Source organism: Humulus lupulus, chromosome 4 (assembly GCF_963169125.1).
Source record: "Humulus lupulus chromosome 4, drHumLupu1.1, whole genome shotgun sequence".
In the NCBI taxonomy this organism is placed as follows: Eukaryota; Viridiplantae; Streptophyta; class Magnoliopsida; order Rosales; family Cannabaceae; genus Humulus; species Humulus lupulus.
This window is the reverse complement of record NC_084796.1, coordinates 197351307-197375471: the sequence shown is the minus strand read 5'-3', so window position 1 is coordinate 197375471 and position 24165 is coordinate 197351307. Positions and strand designations below refer to the sequence as shown.

Below are 24165 nucleotides of genomic sequence, written 5' to 3'. Positions count from 1 at the left end.
TAAACAAAATATTAAAAAGATGGAAATACTAAAATTAAAAATAAACTAAACAAGAAAATTGAAAGAAATATATGGATTACAAAATGGACTTGAATTATTGATTCCCCCTATATTAATCATCCTGAACAGATTGTGACAACAATATTATAGCAAAACTCCCAGGTTAACAAGAATTCATTAAACACTCATAAAACTTTCCCAAATTTTATGACATTAATTCTTTTACCTAATTAAACATATTATTATGCAAAATCAGATTTAAGAATGCAAAATCAAAGTTTAATTCTCAAAAGTTACACAAGGCAAATAACACATCCCTATGTTACTTACTAGCATAATATACCCTAGATTATGACTTGTGTCATCCAAGTTCTTCCCATTACATTTAACCTTTCCAGCATTAAACATAATACAACAACAAGAAATTAATATAAGCACACTTTAATGAACAAGAGATATTTTACTAAAATAAAGTGCAAGAAATTACTACTATAATATAGGGTTCATCAACAATTCAAGCCACCTAAAAATTAGTTCATGGCTGAGTTAATAAAAATTAATCCACAATCAAAACAGCCCATAATATTTAGATTTAGAAATCAACTAAGAAAATATAAAAATGAAGTTTAGAAATAGAAGAAGGAACAAATCCAATTGATGCTTAAGCTTCTCCTTTTTCATCCTCCTTCCTTCTAGCTGATTTCTGGTTTTTCTTTCTTCTTCTTGCTCGTTTTTCTTTCCAAAAATGGTTGCTTCTTCTATTTCGGCTGAAGCCTCTCTAAGTATCATCTAGGTTTCCTCATTTTTCCCTCTTTTTACCATATTTCCCCTCTTCTTGGTGAAAATGTGGGTCTCCTATTTTCTTTTGGCAATTACTCTCAATTTTTTACTCATACTTTCTGTACTTGCCACCTCAGCCACTATTCCAGCTCACCCCTTTGACTTTCCACGTGTTCCTAGGTGTCCAAAATTTTCCTTATCAAAATGCTTAAGCAAAATCTGCTTTGCTGCAGCAAAACCTGATAATTCAGCCATCAAAAATTAAATTTAGATAGTTTCACATGTTAGTTCATTCTTTGTACAATATTTATTCATAAAACTATTATCTTTAACCCATTAGCTATTAAAAACTACAAAATGACGAAACTTAACTAAGATCATAAAAACACCAAAGTTAGCTACAAAAGCTAAAAATACACTAACATCACCCACGATTTTTCCACAATTATAAGCTCAAAAGCACATGAAATAACTATTTATTCAAGAGTTATCATACCCCCAAACTTACGACATTACTCGTCCTCGAGTGATGACTCTAAAAACAAAACACAAATAACAAAAAGACACAAAGGGCACAAACTAAACAACAGAAGACAAGGAAACAACAAAAACAAAACACAACAACAGTGGACAAACTTTGCTATGCCAATGGTAAAAAGGGGAAGGCTCTCGGGAAATTTTATTTAGAATAAGAGAAGCTGAATTTCAATCTTTCACAAGTTTTAAACCAAATTTGTCAAGCATTAATGTTGTTCCCAAAATATGAATCAAGTGTTTCACCCTTTAGTGCATGCATAGCTTTTCCTAAACAATTTCAATCACCAAAAATCAAGCTAGACCTTAGTCCTCAAGCTTAAATAATGTCTCCATAATTTACTTAGTAATTTCCTCTCCACTAATGTAGACAAACACCACACCAAAGATCAATAGGACTTTATCAAGCTTGTAATGATAGGCTAGGGTGAAGTTATGATAAGAGAGATAAATGTTGGCTCAAATCACCCTATGCACCTCAATCTTTCTAGGACCCAAATACATAAATGTACACATTAATTTCCCCCAAAGAAAATCCCACAACACAATATAAATCTTGCCACTAGCCTTTATTACTATCGTACAAAGACAAAAACTACAATAACTTTTCATTTATTTGAAGAGTTACACCCCCAAACTTATTTACAAACATACATACCTTTTTCATTTTTTTTAGATGCTTTGATGCAAGGGAGTGCACTCTTTAATTAATTTTTTTTTCTTTTTGGATGTTCTATATTTTTTTTTTTTTGAATGAAAATAAACAACTAGATGGCAAGAGAACAAGAAAAATGAGAATACACTCTCCCCCCAAACTTAAAATCAACATTGTCCCCAATGGTGAAAACAAGCAAAAGAAGAAAAGGAAAACGCTCACTCAATTTTCTGTCTCACACTCAACTCCTCTCAACCCCCCAAAATGCACAACTAATAAATCCTATAAAGATCAAGGTGCTAAAAGGGTATGGTGAAAATAGGTGATCATATATATGTAAGGCTAGGCTAATGAGTGGCTAAGAAAGCAAAGTGACACTTAAGCTCAATGGGGTGACTAAGGATAAAAATGCATACAAGGTAGGCTTCAAAGGCTCAAACGGTCCAAAGATAGCCTAAATCATTTCATCGGGGTGGTGTTGTCTAGGATTTCGCCTCAAGGAGAATCACTAAGTAATTCTAGAAACTTAAGCTCTCATAAGAAACTAGCTCTTTCTCAAAATTTGTTTAATCAAGCTATGCACATACTAAAAAGAGAAACTCTCTCATCAATTAATTGCTAGCAACATTCACACCCAAAGAATTTAGTTTAAAATTTAAGTAAGAAAGACATTCAGCTTCAACTTAGATTAACTATATTTTTGTAAAAAAAAAATTAGAACGAGATTGAGCCCCCTAGTTAAACACTAACCAAGACAATGAATATCCTCAAAAGAACGACAACACAACAAGACAAAGACAAACTAAAAACATAACAAAGATAACTATATTAACAAAGTACCTTCCTAGCAACAAAACACAAGGCAAATGACTCAAATTTTGGTGCTCACTGCACAAAAATCACCAAAGAAACATAACTAACTAAGTACAGCACAAATCACCTAGTACACAAAACACAAAATTCATTATCAACAATTGAGACCAAAGTATAACACAACACACAATTGTCAGTAAGCAAGAACTACACCTAAAACAGAGAATACAAAAAAAACAAACATAAGCAAAATCAAATTGGGGAGTAGAGTTCAGAAATGCTTATTCAACAATTATGCAAACTCTGCTCAAAGGATGTGCAGCTAGGTCACTCGATGCTTGGGTGAGGCGCAGCTAGTTACAGATGGAAATTTCTCGATGATGCTCATGGAGCTCCTGGGATTCTCGCTTTCTCAGTTGGATTCTCTCGGGGATTTCTGGGCATAACGGGATCGGTTTTCTTGCAGAAGGGCAGAGCTCACGAAAGGTAAGGTGCGGCTGATGCGTGTTTGGATGGCATTTTGGATTTTTGTATGGTGGGTGTTGTCTTAGTTTCTGGCTTGGTGATGGTAGGAGTAGGGTCATTTACATTGATTGGGGAAGGCAAAGGTAGTGGGGTAAAAGTTGGGACCTTGGTATTCTTTTTGGTTGGTGGTCGGGTAGATGGTGGTTTGGATTTCCTTCTTCGAGCTCTTGTTTTGGTAGCCATAGTGGTCAAAAAGGGAGCAGATATATCACAAGTCAGCAATCACAGCAACAAGGTAACAGAGCAGTATAACAAGCACCTAAACAATACTGCCAACAATTTTTCCAATAGCTTCCCCAAAATCAAATGTTCTCTAGCAAAGATCCCAATTCTCAAAAATATTCATACTCAATAGACAGGGACAAAGAAGATAATACCCAAAGTGGAACTACTAGACCGAGAAAGTGCTGGCTTTACTAACACACGGCGCTGACTGAGGTGCTCATGGACTCGATCGAATTAGTTCTAGGCTCTTACTTGGAGACGCTTGGGCACCGAGTGGGTTTAGGCAAGGGACTTGATGGTGTGATGCTTGGGCTCAGATACTTGGGTTGGCGTCTGAGTGCTTTGGATCGTGCAAGAGGAGTTTGTGGGTCATGCCGAGGATGGGTGTTGAGCTCTTGGCTGACAAAAACGTTCGTTTGGGGAGGCTGGGCATAGTCAAAATCGCACCTCTGTGGGGTGGCACACAAGTGATAGCTACACCTGGGAATGGTGCGAGGTCGCACCTGGGTACAGGGCGAATGGCACCTAGGTTCTCGGAGGACGGGGGTCGATGGTGCTGGGTAGCAGGGGACTATGGCTGGATTTGGATATGGTGGCTTGTGAGGGTCGGGGGTGAAAGGAGGAGATGATGGCGGCTATGGAGGAGGGCTGATGCGATGCAGGCTACTGAATGGGAATAGGGGACTCGGGTTCATGGGTATTTTTTTTTCTTACATATAGGGATTATTTTATGGATATATATATAATATCTAGATTTAGAAATATATAAGTATTTATATTATATATATTTCTGTATATATATGTAGTATTATATATGTATTTTTATTTTTTTCTAACGAACCACACCCCTAACTTGTGCCTTCCCAAATTGCCACAATTTTGCCTAAGTTTTGCTTCAGCAACCAAAATTTAACGTAACTCCTCCGTTTTTTCAGAAATTTTTGCTCCCTGTTTGTTGAAACAAAAATTTTGCAAAACCATCACACCCCAAAATACTTCCAAAACACCAATTTCTTGTTTTCTTAACACCTGAAACACAAAAACACACATAAAACCACTCCAAAAACATCACAATAAAATGAAATTAAAATTACAAAAATTAAAATTACAAAAATTAAAAATAAAAATAATTAAAAACACTCACATATGTATATTTTTTCATTTTTTTTATTGATTTGATTTTTATTTCTTTTTTTTCAATGCATTTTTATTCTTTCTTTCTTTGAGTTGCTTTACAAATGAATCCTCCAAAAACCATAGCAACCCAAACTTCATTTTTTTTTCTCTAAGGATTTTTCAAGGAAACTGAGGTTTGGTATTGCTCAACCTCACTTCCCCCAAACTTTTCTCTTTTCCTTATTACCTTAAATGCTCTTCCTAAATGCTCATCATATAATTCCACTACACCATTGGGAAACACCTTGCTCACTAAGAACCCACCATCACACATTGATTTCACTAGAGAGTTCGAGAAAAACACTCTATTCCCAACTTCCAACATTTGTGATTAAGGCTTTCTACTATGTTTCTTTTTCTTTGGTAGCTTTGGAGGATGAGATGGTTCTTCTTCCTGACTTATCCATGGCTCCCCACCGTTCTCAATTTCTTCAAAAGGGACATTTTTCTTGACTCCATTGCTATACTTTCCATGCATCTTTTCAATCAACTTGAAGATAGAAGCACTTATGTCCAAACAAGCTTCAACTTCATTAGGAGAGCGTATATGATTAAAAACCTTGAATGTGACTTGTTCGTCTTGAGCTCAAATGGTGTGCTCTCCTTTTTCAACATCTATCAACATCCTCCTGGTGGCAAGAAATGGTCTCCCCAAAATGATCGGTACATCCCTATCTTCCTCATAGTCAAGAATAATGAAATCCGCCGAAAAAAGGAACTTGTCAACTTGTACTAGGGCGTCTTCAATCTTTCCCTCCGAATGCACCATAGAACGATCAGCTAATTGTAAGGTGAGTGTAGTTGGCCTTGCTTCTCCAATTCCCATCTTCTCAAAAATGGACATGGGCATCAAATTAATACTAGCTCCCAAATCACAAAGAGCATTACCAACTTCTCATCCCCCAATAGAAATTGGAATTGTGAAATTGCCTGGATCCTTCAACTTTGGAGGAATTTTATTCTTCAATATAGCACTACAACCTTCAGTCAAAGCAACCGTTTCAAATTCACCAAGCCTCCTCTTCTTTGCCAAAATATCCTTCAAGAACTTCACAAAATTAGGCATTTGTTCCAAAGCTTCCACCAGAGTTATGTTGATGTGTTGTTGCTTCAAAACATCCAAAAATCTTCGGAATTGACCATCTTGTTGCTGCTTTTGAAAATGTTGAGGAAATGGTGGAGGTGGCTTGCTCATAGGCTTCTCTGTTGCATATTGCTAAGTAATTGCTACAACATTTGCTTCAGGCTCAACATTTGACATTTTTGAACTCAAATTTATCTTCCTTTTCCACACTACTGTGGATTGAAGTGGGCTCGCCGTTTCTCTTAGGATTATCCTCATTCAACTCCAGATTTTTACCATTCCTCAAAGTGATTGCCTTGCATTGCTCTTTACCATCTCTCCTTGGATTTTGAGTATCACTAGGCAAGGTGCCTTATGGTCTATTCCTTAGCTCATTAGCTAGCTGCCCAATTTGAATTTCTAAATTCCTCATGGATGTCGCCTGGCTCTGAATCACAACATCATTTTTGGCCATATATTCTTTCATTAAACTCTCCAAAGTTTTTGATTGAGACACTTGAGGAGGAGGAGGTGGTTTAGCTCTTGGTTGTTGTTGAGAAAACCCTGGTGGATATGTAGGATTGTTTTGCATTGGTGATCTGCTTAAACTAGCTCCTTGACCCCCTTATGAGAAGTTTGGATGCTGCCTCCACCCCGGATTATAACAGTTCGAATATAGGTTATTTCGGTTGGCATTTTGATTCCCTACATAACAAACCGAAGCGGGAGTCGAAGGAAAACTCTCAAATGTGTACCCATCTCCATAATAAACACAAGATACATCAGCAACTTGTCCCATAGCAGCTGGTTGTACCATTCCCCCCAAACTCATGTTCTAGAGAAGGTTAGTCATTGAAGAAACTTGAGCGGTCAAAGTTGTCAATGCATCCACTTCAAGTATACCATCCATTTTTCGACTTGTTGAGGCTCTAGCATTGAGCCTGTAATGACCCAACTATTTCTATGACCTTGGACCATTAGATCTACTATACATAGTTACTATTTTGGGAAAGATACATAAGAAATAATATAACTTTATTAAATCTCAAAATATTGTATCAAATACATAATAATAGAAAATATGGCATGGGTACCCATTGTTTAAAAGAAAAACATAAACTTTAATTCAATTGTTAAAAAAAATAAATGCGGAAAAACATGATCTAAAAGACTAAATATAAATAACTTCATCCTCGATCGACACGCAATCCACTCAGTCCGTTCATCCTCAACACACATGCCAAGCTTCCAAGAATCCTTCCGCCTCTGTATCTAGTTTCCTGCATCACACTAAAAGATAAAGGAATGAGCCTAATGCCCAGTAAAGAAAACCTAACACATAACTCATATACATAAAATTCATAACGTTGCATATAATAAAACATATCATAAACATATGTCACACATACTATAATGACCATTATTACTTGGGGTCCCATAACTAAACAAGTCATATGCCCATTAGATTTGTGGGGCTTGCTAGCTAAGCAAGTCATATGCCCATAAATTTATTGGGGCTTGTTAGTGTACAGGTCATATGCCCAAGTCTTCAAACATACATAACACACAAATCATAAGTTAACATAACACATAAATCATAAGATAACATATGGCATAACACATAATATCCTATCCTATTTTCCTTACCAATATACCGGGATGATGAGAACAAAGTCGGGATTTTGGAACACTCCTAAAACCCATAATATAGAGGTGAGTATACTAAAGAAAAGAGATGGAAAGAATAAACTACACCATCGAAACGATACTTACCAACGAAAACCTTAAGTTCAAAGAACTTAGATGCCTAACCAAGAATAGAAAAGACTGAGTTAGGATTTGAGTAGAGAAGAACTATAAGAATCAATACAGGAAGGAACTAGAATTAGGAATACCTTGAATGCTTCTATGACCGAACTATAGCTCGAAACCGAAATACACTATAACCTTACTTCCCAAGTGTTTATTAAGCTTATAATGATTAAGCTTATAACCCCAATCCAAGTGTTTATCACTCTATAGTCTCACTAGCACATGGAAGGCTCTGATCAATGCTTGAAGAATGAATGAAAAAGCTTGGTGCTAGGTCCTATTTATAGAGTTCTAGGAATAAAAATCTTCTTTTTGGCTTTGAATAAAAATAACATATTTAATTAAAAATATTTGAATATGCTTCAGCCAAAGGCTTAGGAATTGGTCAAATTTTTCAGAGAGATTTAAGGATTCAAAGCTTGATTTTTAAAATAATAAAAACAAATAGAATCCTAACTTCTAACTCCCTAAATCTCGTAACTCTAAACTCCCCTTCAGGAAAATCAATATATCTGGAGTTGTAGAACTTCGATTTGGACTTTCTTTATACCGTTAGAAAGCTAATTAAATTATCTACAACTTTCTAGAAATACTATTTTTTGAAATTCATAACATAACTGAGTCAAAAATAGGTCGGAAGTTACAGTACCTTAAAGTTACGAAAAATCTATTTACAACCTAATACACAAATAAATAAAATTGTGACAAATATCATGCTCCTATCAGATTTTGGTGAAGACTAAGTCTTATATTTATCTTATTTTATCATTAAAATAATAATTCCTTAATAATCATACATATGACAAGTGTTACTATCTTATTGGGTTTATCTAAACCTTATAATATAATAAATATCATCATCAATATCAGTCATATTAATCAAACCTTAGGTTGAAATTAATATTCTTAAACTATAGGTTAAACTTAGAAAATCTACAAGTGTTACTATGAGTGTCCAATTAAATCCCGGTCTGAACCAAAATCCACAGTCATAAAAATACTACTACTATTAATAGCTATTACTATTACTACTAATATCTAACTAGCTAAGTAAATTCTGGGACTCTACAGGACCATTGATAACAGTTGCTAGTTATCCTCTCCAAAATCTCATAGGCTTCATTGTAGGACTTAGAGAGAAAAGCCCCATTAGCTGAAGCATCTAACACCATGCGAGTGGAAGAATTGAACCCATTATAGAATGTTTCCATTTGTATACAAGGTGGGATCCCATGGTGTGCGCACTTTCTCAATAACTCTTCGAATCTCTCCCAAGCTTCACAAAATGATTCATCTTCAAGCTGCTAAAATGACATGATTTCATTGCAAAAATTGGCATTTTTGGTATGAGGAAAGTACTTAATCAAGAATTTTTCAGCCAACTCATTCCATGTAGTCACCGAGTCAGGAGGAAGAGTGTTTAGCCAAGCTCTAGCTCGATTTCTTAAAGAGAAAGGGAACAATTTCAACCTTAGGGCCTCGTCACTCACTCCTTGTAGCTTGAAAGAATCACTCACCTCCAAAAATGAACGAAGATGAAGATGAGGATCCTCAGTAGGCAGCCCACTAAATTGACCCACTGTTTGCAACATTTGGAACATCGCGGGCTTTAACTCGAATTGGGGTGCTTCAATTTCAGGCTTAACAATGCCCAGATTGAGCTCATTGAACATGGGGGCAGCATACTCCCTTATGGCTCTCTCATTATCATCAGCCATAGCAATCGCGTTAGTGACATTATTAGCACCCTCAACTCCTTCAACCTCTTCAGCCATATTAAGGCGACTTTTAGCCCGTTGTTCCCTTAGTCTTCTTCTAACTGTTGTTTCAATCTCAAGGTCAATAGGAGCTAGTTCGATGTCTTCTTGCTCGTTCATATAGTAAATCACCTTAGAAAACACAAGAGTAAGCAAACAAAGTCAGCTCAACAAAGAAAAATAAATTGCAGTAATTGATATTACAAAAATTTCTAATTCCAATCCCCAGCAATGGCGCCAAAAACTTGTTGTGATAAATTAAAATTCGGTTTAAATATGCAAGTGCGCGTAATCACCCAAGTAATATAATGATAAGTAGATCATCTCCACAGCGATTGCAACATAGAAAAATAAGCAAAACAATTACTAAATAACTTAAAAGTACTAAAAATCAAATTGGTTGTTTTTAGGCTAAACAAAATATTAAAAAGATGGAAATACTGAAATTAAAACTAAACAAAACAAGAAAATTGAAAGAAATATATGGATTGCAAAATGAACTTGAATTATTGATTCCCCCTATATTAATCATCATGAACAGATTGCGACAACAATATTCTAGCAACACTTTCAGGTTAACAAGAATTCATTAAACACTCATAAAACTTTCCCAAATTTTATGACATTAATTCTTTTACCTAATTAAACTTATTCCTATGCAAAATCAGATTTAAGAATGCAAAATCAAAGTTTAATTCTCAAAAGTTACACAAGGCAAATAACACATCCCTATGATACTTACTAGCATAATCTAACCTAGATTATGACTTGTGTCATCGAAATTCTTCCCATTACATTTAACATTTCCAGCATTAAACATAATTAAATATCTTACCATTGCTGGCCAAACAACAACAAGAAATTAATATAAGCACACTTGAATGAACAAGAGAGATTTTACTAAAATAAAGTGCAAAAAATTACTAGACTATAACATAGGGTTCGTCAACAATTCAAGCCACCTAAAAATTAGTTCATGGCTGAGTTAATAAAAATTAATCCACAATCAAAACAGCCCATAATATTCAGATTTAGAAATCAACTCAGAAAATATAAAAATGAAGTTTAGAAATAGAAGAAGGAAAAAATCCAATTGATGCTTAAGCTTCTCCTTTTTTGTCCTCCTTCCTTCTAGCTGATTTCTGGTTTTTCTTTCTTCTTCTTGCTCATTTTTCTTTCCAAAATTGGCTGCTTCTTCTATTTCGGCTGAAGCCTCTCTAAGTAACATCTAGGTTTCCTCATTTTTCCCTCTTTTTATTGCCCCTCTTCTTGGTAAAAACGTGCATCTCCTCTTTTCTTTTGGCAATTACTCTCAATTTTATACTCATACTTTCTGTACTTGCCACCTCAGCCACTATTCCAGCTCACCCCTTTGACTTTTCACATGTCCCTAGGTGTCCAAAAGCTACTTGATCAAAATGCTTAAGCAAAATCTGCTTTGTTGCAGCAAAACCTGATAATTCAACCATCAAAAATTAAATTTAGATAGTTTAACATGTTAGTTCATTCTTTGTACAATATTTATTCATGAAACTATTATCTTCAACCCATTAGCTATTAAAAACTACAAAGATAACTAAACTTAACTAAGATCATAAAAACATCAAAGTTAGCTACAAAAGCTAAAAAAACTGAAATTCCATTTTTAGTATTTACCAAATTAATTAAACCATGTGAATTAATTAAAGTGCGGAATGTTAATTAACTATTTAAACAGATTGCAGTTCTGTCGGGACATAAGCTGAACTTGTCACGACAAAAACTTAACATAATAAAAAGACAGTGCAAAACAATAAAGAACACAACAAATTTTTACAATGTTCATAAACCCTTTCGGATAACCTACTCCTTGGGGCCATGCCCAGAGAATAAAACCAATCAATAAAGAATCACAAGTACAAAATATTGACTTAAACAAAACATGACTCCCTCTTGAGATTTGACGCAACTTTGTTGTACTTCTCTTCACTAATCTGATCTTGATTGAAACGCTCAACCACTTGAACTCCCTTCAATGGCCAGCGAGTGCTTGCATCCTCCCGACGCAAGGCTTGTAAAAATCCTCTCCTGAAGACTTATAAAAGTTGTGTTCAAATTACAATGTGTATTCACTCATGAACGTGGTATAAACTCATCACATAAACTAAACTCTCATATTTCTACAAGATCACGTGAATACTATGATCTTGAATACAAAGAAGGAACTCTCACAAATATTACAATACACTCACAAATTATGCATCTAAGAGTTCACTTTTCTCACTGCCTTTAGAGCCCTATTTATAGAGTCCTTTTGCGTGCTCATAAAGGCTAAGAAGGAATCTCCTAATAAAGGCAAGAATAATTGAAGATATTCTTGATTGATGAAGAATTGCTTTTTTGGAAGTTGCTGATCCGACAGATACGATTTTGGTGGGGACATCTCAGACCTGTGTCGAATCAAAAACATGCTCAAAATAGAAAGAACAATTAATGACATTAAAGATTCAGTTTCCTGAATTTCAATTCTTGAGCTGCACGAAAATATAATGTCAAATATTCCAGTAATAATTTTGAGTAAGTACTGAATATTTGCAAGATATTACTTCCCTTTATAATCAAATAAAGTTAAATAATGAATGTAAATATTCCACAAATCACAAGAAAGGGAAAGTTTAATTCCGAAAAACAAAATAAAGGGAAATAAAAAATTGATCTTTTAATAAAACGATATTTTTATAAACTACGCCAATTTTAGGATTTACAATCTCCCCCTTTAGCAATTTTATAGACAAGGCATATCTATTTTTAAAAGATCCCTACAAAACACAAGTAAGTGCTTAAAATCACAAGAGTCTCAAAATGACTCCCCCTGCCAAAAATAACCAAAACGCAAGATAAAATAGTTAACAAAAACCAATGAGAAACAGTAGGTCAAACAACATAATCTAAGTACCAAAAATAGAGTTACTCTCTCTCCCCCTCATTGTCTAAGAAAATGCCAAAGAACAAAAGAAACGAAATCAAAAGAAAGACACATCTAGTGTTCTTTTACATTTAGCAAAAGCAAATAAAAAGAAAGCAAAAGGAATGGTAACCATCATGGAGCAGGAGAGGTGGAGGCATTGATAATGACCAATGAAGTAAGAATTTGGCGCTGAGTATCCTCCATGAGATTGAACCGGTCAGAAAGACTTGTAATTCCTTTCTGGACAGAAGCGAGATCAGTCGGGACAGCAGGAGTGTCAGTCACAACATTTCCAGAACCAGAACCAGCCAGATTAATGCCTTTGACCTTTCGAGCTATGGACGGAGCATGGTCATCTTTGACAATGTAGGTAGGACCAACAAAAGGAGAAGTCAAGGTTTCATGGGACTTCTTCAATGGACGCTGAGAGTCCAAAAGTTTGTAAATAAATTGCAGAAACATCAAGTGTTGACCCTTGCGTTTGGCACCACTCAAGGACACGATTTGATCAAAAATAACAGCAGCAAGATCAATGGTGACTCCAGTCCCAATTTTGAACAATAGAAAAGCCATGTCTTGAGTGATGGTAGAGGAATGAGTGGTAGGCATCCAATTAAACATTGTGAATTTGAAAAGAGCACCATAATAGTGAGTGAGATCCGAGACTCGTAGAGAGGTGCTTGGTTCCCACACCATAGCTTGACCAACCAACTTAGACAAGACTTGATCCTTTGCAAACTCAATAGAATCATCAATCTCAACAGGAATGAGATTGAGGGCTTTAGCAATTTCAGTAGGACAAAACTTATACCAATGTCCCCTAACATACACTTTATGAAGCATAAAAGAAAACTGGTCTAACAACTCATCATTAAAATTTGCATAAAATTCTTTAACAACCCGAGGCACAAACCCATCAAACCCAGATAAAGATCGCAACCAACCCCTTTCCTCTAAAGTAAGTAAGACCCCAAAAACACGATGAGGAGCAAAAAGGAAATTACGCTCACTAATAAAGTGACAACACTCATAAAATTGCATGTTCTTCTCATTATAATTAAATTAGAAAGTAAGAGAATGAGATTTGAAAGAACCTAAGGTATAGACAAAAGCACCTTTTTATTTAGGGAGTTTGGAAGAAAATTCAGGAAATGCCAATGGTGTGGTGCCTTTTGGGTCAGATGCAACAGGAGAGGCTTCTGATGGGTCTTCTTCAGATTCAGTCTCCTCCACCAAATCATCAAGAGGAACATGAAGATTTGGCTCGGTCAAGGAAGGGTCCAACTCAGGCTGAGAGTCTTCCATTTCAGGAGAAACATCTTCTGATGAGGTGCAAGGAGGTGGGTTGATTTTTGCCTTCAATATAAATTGGGATAAAGGAGATGAATCGGAGATGGAGTTGGTACCTTTTGTTGGAGCCACTTTGGCCTTCTTGCTTTTCTTTGTTCCAGCAGCTTTGGTCTTACGTTTGCCCTTTGCCTTGGGGGTCAAAACATCAGGAGATAACGACGATTCAGAGTCATGATCAGATGGATCATACACAACTTCAGTGGAGATTGATTGGGAATGACTTGTAGTCAAGGCAGGTTTGGCTTTTATATGACCTTCAGAAGAGGCGAGTGGAATCTCCGAGGCTTGGTTTGGCTGAGCATCGAGGTTGGGAAAAGTAACTCCTTTACTTGAAGCTCCAAGTACGGTAGATCCTATAGGACCAGGAAGAGCAAGAACCTTCTTTCTTGCTGTGGTTTTCGGTCGACGGCCTGTAGGAGGCGAGACAGCAGGGATTGATGCTGGGACGGGAGGAGTGGTAGTGGGAACTGACTCAGGAACTGTCTCCTGCTAAGACTTCATAGATTTGGAAGATGAACCACGGCCTCGAGTCTTCATGGCTACTAAGAATGAAACAAGTGAAACACACAAAGAAAAAACCCTAAACACTTTGGTTATAAGTGAGAGAGACAAAAAAGAAAATACTGAGTATGAAACAACCAAAGTGAATCCGAATATATAGAGTATTCGGTGCACAAATGAGGCAAGTTCTTCATTTATCTTCTTGAGAACTTTGTTATTGTTTGCCATCAAATTATTATCTGAACATACTTTCAATCATTGATCATACATGTTTTTGTATGATTCTTTCAAAGAATCCTCATCCAAATCGGATTCATCCGAATTACCATGGGAACCATCTGTTGAAATAGTATTATTTAAAAAAACAAGGCTCTCATTCACCTGCACAGAAAGAGGTAAGTAAGAAAAAACAGAAGTTAAGGCAAGATTAGAATTTTCTTCCTCATCACTACTTTCAGAGTCCTGGTCACTCCAAGTGACTGCCATGACCTTCTTATTTTTCTTTAAGGTATTGGCACATTCAGATTGAATATGTCCAAAACTTTCACACTCCCTGCATTGAATACCTTTTTTATTAGTAGATTCAAAAGGTTTTGAAAAATTATTACCTTTGGAGGATTTAGACATGTTTTTCTTGTTACCAATCTTTTTCATAAACTTCTTAAATCTTTTCGATAACAAGATCATTTCATCATCATCTTCCTCATTTGAGCTTTCCATTTTCTCTTTGGAAGATTTCAAGGCAATTGATTTCTCCTTCATGACAATTGGTTTCTCTTGATGGCAGATCTTTTGATTATGTTCAAAAGTTCGAAGAGATCCCATCAATTCCCCAACTTTCAAGGTGTCAAGGTTCTTTACCTTCTCAATGGTTGTGATCTTGGATAGAAACTTGTTAGGAAGAGATCTAACAATTTTCCTAACCAAAACTGTAGAGTCCAAGAACTTTACTTAGCTAAGATAGATAGTAGTATGATAGTATTTATAGCATTATCTTTGTTACTGTGGATTTTTGGTTCAGACCGGGAATTATTTGGACACTCATAGTAGTACTTATAGATTTTCTAAGTTTAATCTATAGTTTAAGAATATTAAGTATAACCTAAGGTTTGATTAATGTGACTGATATTAAGGATTATATTATTATATTATAATGTTTAGACATCAACCAATAGGATTTTAAGCACATGTTTTGAATGGTAATTAAGGATTAAGTATTTTTGAGGATTAAATTAAATAAGGGTAAAAGTTTGAATGAATAGGGTCAGTCAGCAGCTTTGAGCACGTTGAGGGCTTAGTCAAGGCTGTTTACTCCATTCAAACTCAGCTAAAAATGTGTAAATTCGTGTTTAAATATTCAGCGTGTGCCGATATATCGCAGCTATAGGGGGCGATATGTCGCAGCACGTAGATACGGAAAACACGAAACGATGCACGGTCGCCTCGGGCATACTGGCCCAGGCGATATATCGCCTACAGGGGGCGATATATCGCCTCCTTCAGCATGGATTCAAACTCTTTTGAATTCATTTCCTTTCAGCCATTCAAACTCCTTCAACAGTCCAGCATCTTCTGAACGAGTCTTCAGCCTCTGCTGAACGATTATTCAAATGATTTTCACCTAAAAAGCCATTATTTTTATTCAAGTAAAATCAAGATATTTTCATTCCCAAACTCTATAAATAGGACCTAGTACCCAGCCATTATTCACCATTTGCTCTAAGTTCAGAAGCTGCTAGTGTTAAGTGAGTGTGAGAGTGTAAACACTTGGTTTGGGGAAAAACTATAAGCTTAAACATCATAAGCTTATCAAACACTTTGGGAAGTGAGTTCTATAGTATTTCGGTGAAGGTTAGATTGATCTTGCAATCTTTGAGGTAAACCCAAAACTCTAGTTCCTTTCTGTATTTTATGTTATTTCTTTTCTCAAAACCTTCTACTCAGTCCCCTAACCTTATTCTTATTTTGGTTAGGGAATCCAAGCTCTTATGCATATAAGTTGGTAAGTATGTTTTTATGGTTTAGTCTTTCCATCTCTTTCATTTCATCTCTTTTCTTTAGACTCACTCTTTCTTATGGTTTTAGGAGTGTTCCAAAAGTCCCAACTCAGTCCATAATCCCGGTAACTTTGGTAAGGAAAATAGGCTAGAATTAATATGTTATGTGCTTATGTTATCTATATGTTTTATGTTATTAAAAGTGTTATGATATGTATATGTGTATGTTTGTAGGCTTGGGCATATGACCCATATGACTAACAAGACCCCAAATGGGTTATGGGCATATGACCTACTTAGCTAGTAGGACCCCATTAATCCCATGGGCATATGCTTGTTTAGTCTATGGGACCCCAAGTAATAATGGCCATTATAATAAGTGTATTATGTGTTATGTTATGTCTTTACGTTATTATGAAATTATGTTTATGTTTATGACTATGTGTTAGATTTTTCCTTGCTGGGCATTAGGCTCATTCCTTTCTGTTTATGTGCAGGAAATAAGCTTTAGAGGCGGAAAGATTCGTGACGCTTAGAGGATGTGTATCGATGGTGAATGGAGTCAAGGGGCCGAGCGTTATTCGATTCGAGGATGTAGTCTTGTTTATGTTTTTTATGGTTTTAAATGTACTTTCCGCATTTTCTATGTAACCCTTTTTACTTTAAGTTGTTTTTGTTTTAAAGACGATGGGTACCCATATCCTACTTATTTTATGAAAGTAACCTTTGTTTCCACAAGTTTCAATAAAATTATGGTATTTCCGCAAAAATGTAAGTTTTATGTATAGATCCGTTAATGGTCCAAATAGTCTAGATTAGTGGGTCGTTACAGTTGGTATCAGAGCAACGGTTCCTTCGCATGAAGTTCTCCTCGATACACATGCTCAAAGCTCCGAATCGGACCGCCAAGTAAGTGTTTAAGTTACTAGTTATGTTACTTATGTGTATAGCTAACATTTTTAGTGTTTATGTTTTCAGTTAAGAATGAACGGAGCTTTAAGCAATGAGGATATCCGAGCCATTAAGGCTTTAAAAAGAATAAGGGAGCCAAGAAACACCATAGGAGCACTAGAAAAGATCACTCAAAGATTGATTTTGTTCCACAAAAAGATAGGTCACCTTCAAGAGTCTAAGCAAATCATGATGAGAGCTGCAGAACAATATGTCCTAGTAATTAGGCTTTTAAAAGATTTTCCTTCAGCAATTTTAACTTTAGAAGAAATATGGGAGAATATAAATAATGATGATGACTTACAAGCAGCCCTAAGATATTATTCTCTCATACTTAAGTTCACCTATGATTTAGAGTTTCAATTCACTAATGAGCAACAACATAGGATCTTCTTAAATCTTCCCCGAGGAAATTTTGAGGCTCAAGACAATGATGATTATAAGGAGATAGATAATGATATGCTAGATGAAGGATCGGATGTAGAAGATCCCGATTTTTAAGAATAGCTAGTTTTTTCAATGTTTGTTTTGTTTATTTCTTTATTTTATGATTGTCATAAGTGAAAATTATTTTTTTTCCAAATTAAGTTCATGTTATTTTATTTTCATGTATGAGTTTGATTTTTTTCGCAATCATAATGAGTAATAAATAAAATGAATAATGACTAAGTTCAGTGAAGGTGGATACAAATCAATGAACCAAGTTTCCTTATTGAGAGTTAGGGGGCCTTAGTAGTGGGAACGATTTTACTGATCCCAGCCCTCCCTCAATATGGTTAACTTTGGAACAAAGATAAGTTTCGAGCCTGAGAATTAAGTCATATAGGATGAGTAGAAACACACTTAGAAAATAAAGATGACTTGTTTTTCTAAGTATAGAAACCCACTCTAATAATAAATAAAGACCTATATAATTTTTCATAAGAAGTGATAATAAATAGGTCCGAGATATGTTTGTTTTAGAATAAGTTTCTGCCTTAGAGCCTATTAGGGTAAGTTCTAACAAGTTCTCGACTGTTAGAACTTTTGGTGAAGATCCGCTCCGAAGATCTGCACGCACCAACGGAAACGCCTCCAACGTTGTTCCAACGACCAATGATGCCCTCCAGTTCGCAGAAGAAGAGTACGTGCTACTACTAGCCACAACGCGCCGACACCGCCAGCTGACAACACCGCGGAAAATCGCTAGACGACAACAACAAGTCGAGGAACTCTTGCAGCAACAACGTCAACAGGCGCAGCCTCAGCCTCCGCCGCAACCGCAGCCGCAGCTACAACAAATGGCTCTAGCACCCCAACAAGTTGGTCCATATGGGGGATGGCCAGTGACGAACTACGCGCCACATCCAGTACCGAATATGGAGTCAGTGTATGAAAGGTTCCACAAGCAGCACGCTCCAAACTTCAAAGGGACTATAGACCCCTTTGAGGCAGAAGAGTGGCTAAGGATGTGAAGCCAATTCTTACGCACATGAATTTCAGTAATGCAGACCGCATATCCTGCGTCTCGTCATTACTCAAGAAGGATGCCAGAATATGGTGGGACTTAGTTCAACAGACTAACGATGTCACCACCATGTTATGGACAATATTTGTGGAGCCGTTCCACAAGAAGTATTACACCTCGGCAGTCATCGCTAATGGTAGAAGAATATGCTCGTCAGTTCAACAGATTAGTCAAGTTTGCACAGAGTTGGTCCCAACCGAATTTACGAGGTTGACCAAGTTCGTCAGAGGACTTAGACCAAAGATGGAATTAGGGGTTAAGTTAGCAAACCTGGGAACCACTACCTATGCCAATATTCTAGAGACGGCAATCGAAGTAGAAAGGATTCTGATGAATGTTAGTAAGGAGAAGAAGGATTAAACGATGGTCCCAGACCAAAGTCTCTGCATTGACCCAAGGAGGAACCCATGCTAGTAACAAGGATTTACAGGTCAGATCCTATCCTCGATAGTATATGTTCTAGTATTGCTTGATTGGTAGCTGTATACTCGTAGATCTCGTTAGGAATGATAGAAAAACTAGACAAACCTAGTGAAAGATTTAGAACTAGGTTTGTAACCGAGTTGCCTTCGGGCAAAGTAGTTCTATCATCACGAATAGTACGAGGCGTACCGATCAAGATTGAGGACATAGAACTAGAAGGAGACCTGATAGAGCTAGTGATCAAGGACTTCGACGTAATACTAAGCATGGATTGGCTAGCACGGCATGGCGCAACGATCGACAGCAAACGCAAGAAGGTGATGTTCGAGACTCCTGACGGCCAGAGACGATGCTTCATGGGACAAGCTTCAGGACTACGCACACCGTTAGTGTCATCTCTCAAAGCTCAGAGAATGATGGAGAAAGGATGCCAAGCATTCTTAGCCAGCATCATGAATGTGGAGAAGGAGACATCACTCAAAGTTGGAGATGTTCGGGTTATACAAGAATTTCCAGAAGTTTTCCCCGATGACTTGCCAGGATTGCCGCCAAATCGAGAAATAGACTTCACGATAGAATTAGTACCCGGCACCGAGCCTATCTCTAAGGCACCATACCAGATGGCACCTACGGAACTCAAGGAGTTAATGACGCAGCTACAAGAACTCCTAGACTTGGGTTTCATTAGGCCAAGCCATTCACCATGGGGAGCTCCGGTACTATTCGTGAAGAAGAAGGACGGAAGTATGCGAATGTGCATAGACTATCATGAGCTGAACAAAGTAACGATTAAGAACAAGTACCCGCTACCTCGAATTGATGATTTGTTTGATCAACTTCGAGGCGCGACCGTATTTTCTAAGATCGATTTACGGTCCGGGTATCATCAGCTCAAGGTAAAGGGAGAAGATATTCCTAAGACAGCCTTTAGGACTCGTTATGGACATTACGAGTTCTTGGTTATGTCTTTTGGTCTTACTAACGCACCAGCCGCGTTTATGGACTTAATGAATAGATTCTTCAAGGATTACTCAGATAAATTTGTCGTTGTATTCATCGACGATATCTTAGTATACTCCAAGGATGAAGTAGAGCACGAGGAACATTTGAGGATGATTTTGACGCGATTGAAGGAGCATCAACTCTACGCGAAGTTCAAGAAATGCGAGTTTTGACTCTCACAAGTGGCGTTCCTCGGGCACATCATATCGAAAGACGGAGTTGCAGTAGATCCATCGAAGGTAGAGGCCGTGAAGGATTGGCCTAGACCAAAGAACGCGTCAGAAATAAGAAGCTTCTTAGGGCTAGCAGGTTACTATAGAAAGTTGTAGAGGGCTTTTTCTAAGATAGCCACTCCACACACCAACCTGACCCGGAAGCAACAAAAGTTTAACTGGAACGATAAGTGTGAAGAAAGCTTCCAGTTGCTTAAAGATAAGCCTTGCTCAACACCAGTACTTAGTGTACCGACACCCGACGATAAGTTCGTTGTCTAATGCGATGCATCAAAGCTAGGATTGGGAAGCGTGTTGATGCAAAAACGACAAAGTGATAGCCTACGCCTCACGTCAGTTGAAGAAGTATGAACAACGCTATCCAACTCACGATATGGAGTTGGCAGCGGTGGTCGTTGCAAATCTGGCACCATTATCTTTACGGAGGACGGTGCGAGATTTATACGGACCACAAGAGTTTAAAATACTTCTTTACACAGAAGGAGCTCAACATGAGGCAGCGCAGGTGGTTAGAGTTAGTAAAGGATTACAACTGTGAAATCCTATACCACCCAGGGAAAACGAATGTAGTTGCCGATGCACTAAGCCGGAAAAAAAAAACTATGGGAATTTAGCAGCCTTATCCGGGATAGAAAAGCCGCTACAGCAGGAGCTTATCAGTGCCAGAATAGAAATGGTTGTAGGCAAGCTGGCTAACTTGTCTATCCAATCGAATCTGCTAGAAGACATACGGAATGGTCAGAGACATGATGATTCACTAGCAACGCACATGGATGCAGTCAGAGAAGGCAAGACTACAGATTTCTCAAAATCCAGTCAAGGTTTATTGAGATATAAGGATCGGGTATGCGTGCCAGACGATCAAAGTATTAAGAAGACGATCCTAGAAGAAGCGCACAACACCCCATACTCGGTTCATCCAGGGTCTACCAAGATGACTCATGACATCAAGGCAGTCTATTGGTGGCCAGGGATGAAGAAGAACATAGCGGAGTATGTATCTAAGTGTCTGGTATGTCAGCAAGTGAAGGCGGAGCATCAGCGGCCTGCAGGATTGTGGCAACCGCTTAGCATACCGGAGTGGAAGTGGGACAATATAGCCATGGACTTCGTGACGGGTCTGCCAAAGATGAACAAGCAGCATGATTCCGTTTGGATAGTCATAGATAGACTAACCAAGTCGGCTTATTTTCTGCCTGTTAAGACTTCATGCACGGCAGACCAATATGCAGACATCTACATCCAAGAGATTGTACGATTGCATGGAATCCCCAAGACGATAGTGTCAGATAGAGGATCAGTATTTACGTCAAGATTTTGAAGAAACTTACAGATAGATATGGGTACTAAGTTAAGCTTTAGTACAACTTTCCATCCTCAGACAGATGGGCAGTTTAAGCGTACGATTCAGATCTTAGAGGTATGCTACGCGCGTGTATACTTGATTTCGGAGGATTGTTGAACAAGTACTTACCGCTGATCGAGTTCTCGTACAACAACAGCTACCAGTCAACGATCGGAATGGCATCTTATGAGTTGCTATATGGACGAAGGTACCGATCACCGTTGCACTAGGACGAGGTAGGAGAAAGGCAGCTTCTAAGGCCCAAAGCTGTTAGACAAGCTCAAGAAGCAGTAATGCTTATTAAACAACGTATGCTGGCTGCTCAAAGCCGTCAGAAAAGATATGCGGATACCAAGCGACGCGATGTGGAATTCCAAGTTGGAGATCAAGATATCTCCTATGAAAAGTGTCAAGCGGTTCGGAAAGAAGGGCAAGCTTAGTCCCCGATTCATAGGTCCTTTTAGATATTGGACAAAGTGGGAACAGTTGCATATAGACTAGCCCTACCGCCAGCATTAGCTGATAGTCACAACGTCTTCCACATCTCGATGTTACGCAAATATGTGTCAGACCCATCTCACGTCCTCAAATACGATACGATAGCACTCCAGAAAGACTTAAGTTACGAGGAACGACCGGTTAGCATCCTAGATAGAGGGATGAAGTAGTTACGGTCCAAGAGCTTTCCTATAGTCAAAGTCCTATGGAGCAATAGTTCTGAATGCGAGGCAATGTGGGAGTTGGAGGAGGACATGCAAGGCCGGTATCCGGAGTTATGTGATAAGTAAATTTCGAGGACGAAATTCTTTTTAGTAGGGGAGAATTGTAGAGTCCAAGAACTTTACTTAGCTAAGATAGATAGTAGTATGATAGTATTTATAGCATTATCTTTGTTACTGTGGATTTTTGGTTCAGACCGGGAATTATTTGGACACTCATAGTAGTACTTATAGATTTTCTAAGTTTAATCTATAGTTTAAGAATATTAAGTATAACCTAAGGTTTGATTAATGTGACTGATATTAAGGATTATATTATTATATTATAATGTTTAGACATCAACCAATAGGATTTTAAGCACATGTTTTGAATGGTAATTAAGGATTAAGTATTTTTGAGGATTAAATTAAATAAGGGTAAAAGTTTGAATGAATAGGGTCAGTCAGCAGCTTTGAGCACGTTGAGGGCTTAGTCAAGGCTGTTTACTCCATTCAAACTCAGCTAAAAATGTGTAAATTCGTGTTTAAATATTCAGCGTGTGCCGATATATCGCAGCTATAGGGGGCGATATGTCGCAGCACGTAGATACGGAAAACACGAAACGATGCACGGTCGCCTCGGGCATACTGGCCCAGGCGATATATCGCCTACAGGGGGCGATATATCGCCTCCTTCAGCATGGATTCAAACTCTTTTGAATTCATTTCCTTTCAGCCATTCAAACTCCTTCAACAGTCCAGCATCTTCTGAACGAGTCTTCAGCCTCTGCTGAACGATTATTCAAATGATTTTCACCTAAAAAGCCATTATTTTTATTCAAGTAAAATCAAGATATTTTCATTCCCAAACTCTATAAATAGGACCTAGTACCCAGCCATTATTCACCATTTGCTCTAAGTTCAGAAGCTGCTAGTGTTAAGTGAGTGTGAGAGTGTAAACACTTGGTTTGGGGAAAAACTATAAGCTTAAACATCATAAGCTTATCAAACACTTTGGGAAGTGAGTTCTATAGTATTTCGGTGAAGGTTAGATTGATCTTGCAATCTTTGAGGTAAACCCAAAACTCTAGTTCCTTTCTGTATTTTATGTTATTTCTTTTCTCAAAACCTTCTACTCAGTCCCCTAACCTTATTCTTATTTTGGTTAGGGAATCCAAGCTCTTATGCATATAAGTTGGTAAGTATGTTTTTATGGTTTAGTCTTTCCATCTCTTTCATTTCATCTCTTTTCTTTAGACTCACTCTTTCTTATGGTTTTAGGAGTGTTCCAAAAGTCCCAACTCAGTCCATAATCCCGGTAACTTTGGTAAGGAAAATAGGCTAGAATTAATATGTTATGTGCTTATGTTATCTATATGTTTTATGTTATTAAAAGTGTTATGATATGTATATGTGTATGTTTGTAGGCTTGGGCATATGACCCATATGACTAACAAGACCCCAAATGGGTTATGGGCATATGACCTACTTAGCTAGTAGGACCCCATTAATCCCATGGGCATATGCTTGTTTAGTCTATGGGACCCCAAGTAATAATGGCCATTATAATAAGTGTATTATGTGTTATGTTATGTCTTTACGTTATTATGAAATTATGTTTATGTTTATGACTATGTGTTAGATTTTTCCTTGCTGGGCATTAGGCTCATTCCTTTCTGTTTATGTGCAGGAAATAAGCTTTAGAGGCGGAAAGATTCGTGACGCTTAGAGGATGTGTATCGATGGTGAATGGAGTCAAGGGGCCGAGCGTTATTCGATTCGAGGATGTAGTCTTGTTTATGTTTTTTATGGTTTTAAATGTACTTTCCGCATTTTCTATGTAACCCTTTTTACTTTAAGTTGTTTTTGTT

The 24165-nt window shown here is 37.3% G+C and overlaps 1 protein-coding gene across 1 annotated transcript; it reads right to left on the bottom strand.

Moving 5' to 3' along the window:
• Window positions 1-5603: 5603 nt before the first annotated feature.
• On the bottom strand, window positions 5604-9460 carry LOC133832779 (uncharacterized). Its single transcript, XM_062263078.1, has 2 exons — window positions 9164-9460; window positions 5604-5924 (listed from the first exon to the last, which is right to left on the bottom strand). The coding sequence occupies exons 1-2, from the start codon at window positions 9458-9460 to the stop codon at window positions 5604-5606; spliced, it is 618 nt and encodes a 205-aa protein (XP_062119062.1).
• Window positions 9461-24165: the final 14705 nt, after the last annotated feature.

Coding starts and splice junctions, on each gene's coding strand:
- LOC133832779 (XM_062263078.1), bottom strand. CDS start 9,460: ATGAACGAGCAAGAAGACATCGAACTAGCTCCTATTGACCTTGAGATT. Junction 5,925..9,163: donor TGTTCCAAATGTTGCAAACA/GTGGGTCAATTT, acceptor GCAATTACTTAG/CAATATGCAACAGAGAAGCC.